The sequence below is a fragment of the Nematolebias whitei genome, chromosome 21, assembly GCF_014905685.2.
Source record: "Nematolebias whitei isolate Nwh7 chromosome 21, NemWhi1, whole genome shotgun sequence".
Lineage (NCBI taxonomy): Eukaryota > Metazoa > Chordata > Actinopteri > Cyprinodontiformes > Rivulidae > Nematolebias > Nematolebias whitei.
This window is the reverse complement of record NC_056518.1, coordinates 24,570,150-24,578,547: the sequence shown is the minus strand read 5'-3', so window position 1 is coordinate 24,578,547 and position 8,398 is coordinate 24,570,150. Positions and strand designations below refer to the sequence as shown.

At 40.7% G+C, this 8,398-nt stretch overlaps 1 protein-coding gene across 2 annotated transcripts; it reads left to right on the top strand.

Annotated features, from left to right (window-relative positions):
• The first annotated feature begins 274 nt into the window (after nt 1-274).
• Nucleotides 275-4,261, top strand: LOC119427154 (transmembrane protein 151B). Of its 2 annotated transcripts, XM_037694737.1 has the most exons (3): nt 275-489; nt 1,469-1,471; nt 2,496-4,261. In XM_037694737.1, the coding sequence occupies exons 1-3, from the start codon at nt 412-414 to the stop codon at nt 3,906-3,908; spliced, it is 1,494 nt and encodes a 497-aa protein (XP_037550665.1). In that variant the 5' UTR covers nt 275-411; the 3' UTR covers nt 3,909-4,261. The 2 variants fall into 2 exon arrangements, with proteins under 2 accessions (XP_037550665.1, XP_037550664.1); XM_037694736.1 differs by lacking the exon at nt 1,469-1,471.
• The last annotated feature ends 4,137 nt before the right edge of the window (nt 4,262-8,398 follow it).

The window sequence follows — 8,398 nt, the reverse complement described above, 5'->3', positions numbered from 1 at the left end:
CTTGAGATATTTTGCTAACAGACACGAGAAAAAAAAATTCCGGTCAGTATTCATTTAAAGAAGCCCATCAGACTCAGCAGTTCGGGGTTTTTCTCACAGACCCAAACGAACCGACGGGTTCGGGTTTCCCCTTTAAGCGTCAGATTTACGCAGCAGCGCGCGCCTCATACCCATTTAGAGGGACTCCATCCTCCACTGTCTCCCCCCTCCCCAATCATCCTGCGGTACCGACAGCTGAGGACACCGCCTGCAGGACGGGGGGTGTTCTGGGGGAAACACCCCCTCCACCTCGTGGGATGATCGCATCATTTGTCTCGATTTGTCTGGGATGAGAGACGCCGCAGAGAAAGGTGGAGACGTCTCTTCCTCCTCCTCCTCTTCCTCCAGCTCCACGCCCCGTCTTTGTCCATCATGTCTCCTCCGGCGTCTGCAGCCGCGGCCACTGAGAGCAGCACGACCACCGTCTGCGAGGAGGACAGCAGGGAGGAGGTGGGGGGTCCATTTTCTAACAAAATAACCTTTTTTTTTCCTCCAGGTTTAGGTTTGACGCAGAGGTCTCCAGTGCGCGCTGCGCGTGCAGGCTGCAGCTTTTTTCATACACAGCTCTCTCTGTTTTCCGATTTGTCATGAGGAAATTCTTAAGCTGTTGAAAATGTAGGAGTAAAATCTGAGAAAATGTGCTCAGGGAAGCAGCTTTTGCTGTGGCAGGGCCTTTAATCCAGCACACCTGGAAAAAATAAAATAAAAATGCTATCAGAGCTAACTGACTGTTTTAAAATCTGCTCATTAACCTTAGTCTGACCCTGGCCTAAAAAAATAGCAAACAATACAATAAGGGATATAAAAATATGTTTTTAAAGTTGTGTGTGATTCTGTTTGGGAAATGTGAATTAAGTGGCACAAACAGGTGAAAAGGGCAAAAATAACCTACTTTATTTGCAACACAAACAAAGGGCAAACAAGAGAATGTGAAAACAAATCATAGGTTATGGACCCCAATTGTGGGTGGTGAAATATAAGTGTGGTGTCTATAAGATATTGCTAATAGCGTATTTAGCTTTAAAATGGATACATTTTAATCTGGTTGATGAGGTTGGCTAAATGAATTGCGCTGCTCGGGGTGGCTGCATGTTGGAAGCAGCTCAGTTACATTCATTCTGAGTTATTGCTTCTGAAAACTTCAGTTCCCCTTTTTTCTGGATGTAAATCACTTTTTCGGATGATTATTTCCTCGAGTATCAGATGCTGTGCAGCTGGAAGGATTTTTACTTTTGGGCATTCGTTATAATGTGTAACCATGGCAACAAGGTGTTTTGAACAACCAGGAGCAGCTGATTAACATCTCAAAAGCTCAAATACCTCAACTACAGCCCCAAATCTGAAATGAGTTGAAAAGGAGGTGCCGTGGACGAATTCCCATCAACCTGTTTGTTGGCGGCGCTCGAGTACCTGACCACCGAGATCCTAGCAGGTGAGAAACTCGGCTCGTGACAACAAGAGGACCGGGATCATCCCCCGGCACCTTCAGCTGTCTTTCCGTGGCGATGAGGAGCTCGGCAGACTGCTGAGAGGAGTGATTATTGCTCAGGGAGGAATTCTGCTCTGCATTTGGGCAGTCCTGCTGCCCAGGAGGACGAGAGGCCCGCCGAATCTGACAGCAAGCTGGATCCAGGTGGACGGATCGATATCTGTGACCAGATTCTTCGTCTTCACTGCAGGAGATCCTTCCTGCCCACAGCATCTACTCTTGAATGCAACCAGGATAATGAGCTACAATAACACTTAATTTCCCTTTGGGATTAATAAAGTATTTTTGAATTGAATTGAAATTGCTCGTCAGCCATCTTTGTACACTTCAGTCATCAATAGGGTCAAAAATCGCTGGCGTTTATATATTTGTGGTCTAAAGTTGAGAGGTTTGCAAACCACTCAGATGAACAAACAGAAAACCCAGAGTTTAATTACAATCCTGTTATAATTCAAAACAGTCACAGCAGACTGCGTTGAATCTTCACTTCATCTCACCCCTCCATTCTGAGCAGCAGAGGTGACAGTGGGAAGGAATGACTCCTTTATAACGGGAAGAAACCCTCAGCAGAACATGGTTCTTGTGCAACCATCTTCCTTGACTTGTTGGGATTAGAGAGGACAAGAAAAAGGCACAGACAAACAGGAAGTGATTCCTATGGCAAGAAAGACAAATAAAAAATGTATGTTGATGATAGAAATAAATAGTAAAAACTGGATTTTGGTTCCACAACAGAGGGGCCTGACAACTAAAGCTCTGCATACCATTCTACTTTTAGAAACTCTATAGGAACCACAAGTAAACCTGTAGTCTGAGAGCCAAGTGGAAAAATATCCAAGAACATGAGCTTGGTTGTTGAGCTAATATGTTAGAAGTAAGATTTTAAATGTAGAAGTGAACAAATATGACTAAAAGTGCAATTAAAATATAAATGAACGTTTGTTCTTTTCTTCCTTTCTTTCAACAGCAGAGACCCCTGAAACAATCGCTGAGCAAGTCTTTTTGTCGGGAGAGTTTCTGGAAATGCCTTCTCCTCTCTGTTCTCATGTACGGCTGCATGGGGGTCATGGTTTGGTGTCAGGTCACCAAAGTGACCCACCTCACCTTCGACAGCGCCTTCAAAGGGAAATCTATGATGTACCATGACAGCCCCTGCTCCGACGGATACATCTACATCCCGTTGGCCCTTCTGGGCATGCTCTACCTGGTCTACCTCGTGGAGTGCTGGCACTGCCACGTGAAGAACGAGCTGCAACACAAAGTGGACGTTGAGGGCATCTATGAGCGCATTCAGAGGATGCAGCAAGCGAAACCCTGCATCTGGTGGAAGGCCATCAGCTACCACTATGTGCGCAGAACTCGGCAGGTCACGCGCTACCGCAATGGTGACGCCTACACCAGCACGCAGGTTTACCACGAGCGCGTCAACACCCACGTGGCAGAGGCTGAATATGACTACAGCCACTGTGGAGTCAAAGATGTTTCCAAACAGCTTGTGGGCCTGGAGAAGTCCCCTCTTACAAAGATGCGCTTCACCAAGTGCTTCAGCTTTGCCAACGTGGAGTCGGAGAACTCGTACTTGACGCAGAGGGCGAGGTTTTTCACCGACAACGAGGGTCTGGATGATTACATGGAAGCTAGAGAGGGCATGCACTTGAAAAACATTGACCTGAAAGAGTATGTCCTGGTGCTGGCTGACCCTGAGCATCACCCCTGGTACCTGTCCCACTACGTGTTCTGGTTTGCGTCATTCCTCACGTTCTCCTGGCCTCTCCGAGTCTTCACTGAGTATCGCACCGCATACGTTCACTACCGTGTCGAGAAGCTTTTTGGCCACGACTACCTCCCAGTGACCCCTTGCGATGACCGGCCTTACTGGCGCCGGATTCCTCGCGTCAACACCATTGACAGCACCGAGCTGGAGTGGCACATCCGCTCCAACCAGCAGCTAGTTCCCAGTTACTCCGAGGCTGGCCTGATGGACCTGGCCCAGTGTCCATCCAGCTTCAGCGGGCTTCGTCAGAACTGTGAGCGGTGCCACAGAGCCATCAGCTGCTCCTCGGTCTTCTCCAGGAGCGCCCTGAGCATCTGCACCGGCGCCAGCTCCCGCATCCCCTTCAGCAGCAGCCGCTTCTCCTTGGCGCGGCGTTACGGCTCCCAGAGGAGCTGCTTCTGGAGGAGCGGCAGCTTGGACGACCAGGAGAGTCCCAGCGAGAACACCCGCTGCCTCTCGGAGCGCCTCGGCACCGACGGCGACGAGGAGCCCCCGCACTACGAAGACGCTCTCTGCTACCCGGTCCTCATCGTCCACTGCAGCGAGAACTGCCACAACCACAGATCCTTCCACAGAAACAGCTCCTGCATGGAGACATCTTTATGACTAGACTGATGCATTTGTAGCATTAAAAAAACTTTGGAAATCAGAACAACCTGAATGTTGGGAGAGTGAATCATCAGAGCAATAACAGTAATTGACAGATGCAGAAAGAAGTCACGGAGAGCAGAAAACCTCAAGAAACCACGTGAGTTCGGCTTCCAGTGGAGACGAAGACTGTTACACCATCGCCATAACTTTGGAGATCTAAGCATGAAAACCTAAGCTGTGGTGACCTCGTTAGACCTTAAGATACTGTATCTCATGTGCTTTCACATTTCAGAAACACGGATACCTATGAGGTATAAGTAAAAATAATGGTGCAGAATTTACTGTGATTAAAAAACTACAAATTAAAGCAATAAAATTAACAACAAATGTCCTCTCATGGTAAAATCCAGAATGGGGGATAAGAAAAAGTAACTCACCAAATACTGAAAATGACTGATGATGTGATTTTTAACATCCTCTTCATGTAATTTAATCAACTTTCTTTAGCACTCACAATCAGCCCATGTTATATTTGTTTGCGTTTTATCTCTAAAGATGAAAAAATTAGAGTAAAAGTTACTTAGATTGGCCAAAAATAAAGGCTTACGAGTATGGGGTGCCATTTGTAAGGTTACACAGTCAAAAATTGACAGCAATATTTTTTAGCCTTTCATACGAAAAAAAAAAATTTTTCAATCATATTTTCACCATGTTATTTATACATGTCATACTTCCCAACTAAATATTTAATTTACAAGCTAAATATTTAGTTTACAAACTAATTACTTAACTTGCAAGTTAAATATTTAGGTAGTAGTAAACTAAATATTTAGGTGTAGATTAAATATTTAATTTCCAATATTTATTTTCAAAACTAAACATTTAACTTCAAAACTAAATATTTATTGTCCAAGCTAAATATTTAATTTCCAAACTAAACATTTAATTTCTAAGCTAAATATTTAGTTTGCTAACTAAATATTTGGCTCTAACCTAAATATTGATTTTCCAAGCTAAACATTTAATTTCCAAAATAAATTTGAATTAGCTAACTAAATATTTAACTCGGACTTAAATATTAAACTTGCAAGCTAAATATTTAGCTTGCAAGGTTTTCACAACATGGTGAAAATATGACTTTGAAAAAACCCCAGTTTTTTTCTTATTAAAGGTTAAATAAACCGAAATATGGCTGTTAATTTTTGACTGTGTAACTTTATAAACGGCACCCCATATATGAGTCCTCAAAATTAAACTAAACTCATTATTGGACCATAATTAATGATCATTTCTGCTTCATTGATAGTATAAATTTGATGGCTTGACTGTTTAGTGCTACATGGCAGCTCTTAATAATAATAATAATTTTAAAAAATCATGTTTAACTTGAAACCTCCGATGTTTAAGTAACAATTCACACAAGTCGCAGAGAGAAAAAAATATTTCATCTACAGAAAATAATAATAATAATTAAAAAAAATCCACAGAAACACGGTTCAGAACTATAAAACTTTCATGAATGTAAAACCAGCACGTATCTGTGTTCATTGTGCATCGTAATAAAGGAATAATTCTATGTTTTATTCCATAAAACGATGATTTTACCGAATGTTAAAGGTGTAACTGAGTGCATAGATGCTGCTGAAAGCGACATGAAATCTTATCTTTGTGACTCCTATAAAAGGAGGCAGTGTATGCAAGCATCCTTTACACAAATATAATTTAAACGTTTTAAAACATCCAACAAAAGCATAATGTATGCATTCTACCAACATCTTGTATTATAGACACGGGAGAAGTCTGAACATTGATGTAAACGTAATAAAAAAATTAATCTGTCAGTATTATAATAAAACAGGCTGTATCCATTACTCAGTTACCTTTCTAAAATGTGTATCTGAATTTATGCTGGCAAAATTTAATTTGCAATAAACGTCCGGGGCTTGTATGAATCAAGAATGTTTTTCTTTTTTTTTTTACATTTATCTTGTTGTTCAGTTTGAAAGAGAAAAAAGTCACATTTTCTTGCATCTTGGTGCTTTATAGAAACATTTTGTAATAAATTATTAATCTGTCCGAGTAATATTATTACTTTAACTCGTGAGTTGTTTCTGGTTGAAACTGTTTCATAAATTATCTTTAAAATTTTAGAGTCTGCCTCAGATGGAGGAGTTCAAGCACTCGTTCATAGGTGATGGTAGGGTGGAGTGGGAAATGGACCGACCAATCGGAGCCTTGTCCTCAGTAATGAGGGTGTTGCTTCGGTCGGTCGTGGTGAAGAATGAGTTGAATCAAAAGGCAAAGCTCTGAATTTACTGGTCTGCCTATGTTCCAACCCTCACCTGAGGTCATGAGGTTTGGATCATGACTGAAAAACAAGATGCAAGCAGCTAAAATGAGCCTCCTCCGGGGACCACGCAGGCTCAGCCTTGGAGACCGGGTGAGGGGCTCCATCATCCGGAGGGACACAAAGACTACAGAAGAAGAGAGATTGCAGAGAAAAGTGCTGAAAATAAAATAAATGGAAAACAATAGTTTGAATGCTGAATTAGTACAAAGTATATTAAATCAAAGATACACAGCACGTCCAAGTGTTTACACACACATATATAGTTATATATAGAAATATATATGTATATTGTGTTCGATTTATTGAGAAATTGAAGATCTAGAGTATATATATATATATATATATATATACACAGTATATATATATAATTTTTTTTTTTTTTGGTTGGTATTTTTGCGTTTTTAGAACCAAGGAAAAGGCAAAACTTTTTTTTGTAGAAAATACAAACAGCCACCTCGTGCAGCCATAAAACAGACTAAAAACGTGTGTACAGTAAAGCAGACAGACGGGTAACTACAGGTCGGATGTTAAATAAACGCATAACCTTTCACCTTGTTCACCGTTTCAAAAGTTGGAGAGATTATTATTCAGGTACACCTTGTGTTGAACTGTTAGTTTTAGGTGGCCGCATTGGTACATTTGTTGTCATGGCCACTAGTACTCATCTCTAAATGGGTGCAGCTGTTTTGAATAAGAAGAAATTGTAGAATTGAAGAATTTAACAGCTTTCACAACAAACCATAAAAATACTTTACAGACACTATACCAGGGCTATTCAACAAAACTTCTCAGGGGGCGACAGTTTCTGAAAGCCAACAGCTCAGGGGCTGAACATCCAGGGATTAAAATCATTAGGTAAATAATCCAAAGTTTGCAGTTATCTGTTACCTTTTACATGTGTTTATTTTATTGCATTGAATGATAAGTTCAATAAACAGAACCCCCCCCCCCCCCAAAAAAAATTTTTTTCTTTACGAAGTGGGCCGGATTGAAGTCACCAGCAGACTGGAAATGGCCCGCTGGCCGCCACTTGAATAGCCCTGCACTATACCGTAACATTTAGTGCTCCTGCATTTAAACTAGGAGGTCCTGGGTTCAGAAGTCGCCTGCAGTTTTCTCCCCTAGCATGTCTGGGTTTCCTCCTAAATAGGTTAATTAATATTTATAATTAATTGATATTTATAATTTATGGTTTGTTGTGAAAGCTGTTAAATTCTTCAATACTATAATTTCTTCTTATTCAATGATTGTTGTTTAGATTATTTTTGTTAATTAATATGGTTTCTCCTTCCAAAAAAGTAAAAAAAAACCTCACATTTATGAAAAGTTATTTGTTAACTCTAAATTCTCAATTAGTTATGGCTGTCGGTCTGATTTTGTTACATTAAAACTTGACTAAATGTTTAATAACAAAACACTAACCTTAATCAGAAATCCAGTTTTAACTAAAGAAATTGCATTTCCTGTGCAGGTTACGGCTAAAGGAGTCCTTGATCGTACCAGGCACCTGTCCCAGGTGACCAAGGTGGGACGTTAATTAGGTCGGCAGGAAAATCACTGATGAGAGTAGCTGACGTGTGATAAGCAGTCACAGGTTTATATCGAAGACAAAAACCTTTTTATCTTCTATAATGAACTCTATCTCTTTCTACTTGGCTTTAACAAAAATTATTCCTGTGCAAAACGTGTTTATCTTTTCTCAGGACTAATGAAAACGATGGACAACATAAAAACACATCAGGAGACGGGGAGTGGCAGGAGACAGAACTGAACATGTCACACCAAAGTATAGCTTTTGTGTGAATTCAGCTCCAAGGACTGTGCTGGCATTTCCAGACTGCTTTGGCTTCCGCCTGATGTTTAAGGATCATTTCTGTCCCACAAAACTCTTTGGAGTTGTGTCGACTCTTAAACCGAATTCTTTTGGAAAACAAAGCAGAGAAAATATGTTGAAAAATATAATATTTCGCATGATTTCATGATGATTGCAAATAAAAATCAAGATCATTCATGTTTTAAACATGTCATAATCAAATAAAACAAACTTCATTTATGATTTTTTTTCTTTCTTAAAAGACTAAAACAAACGTGCAGCACTAATCAAACTGTAAGCGATTAAGATTTCTAGGACAATGAATGTATGAAAACATCAGAC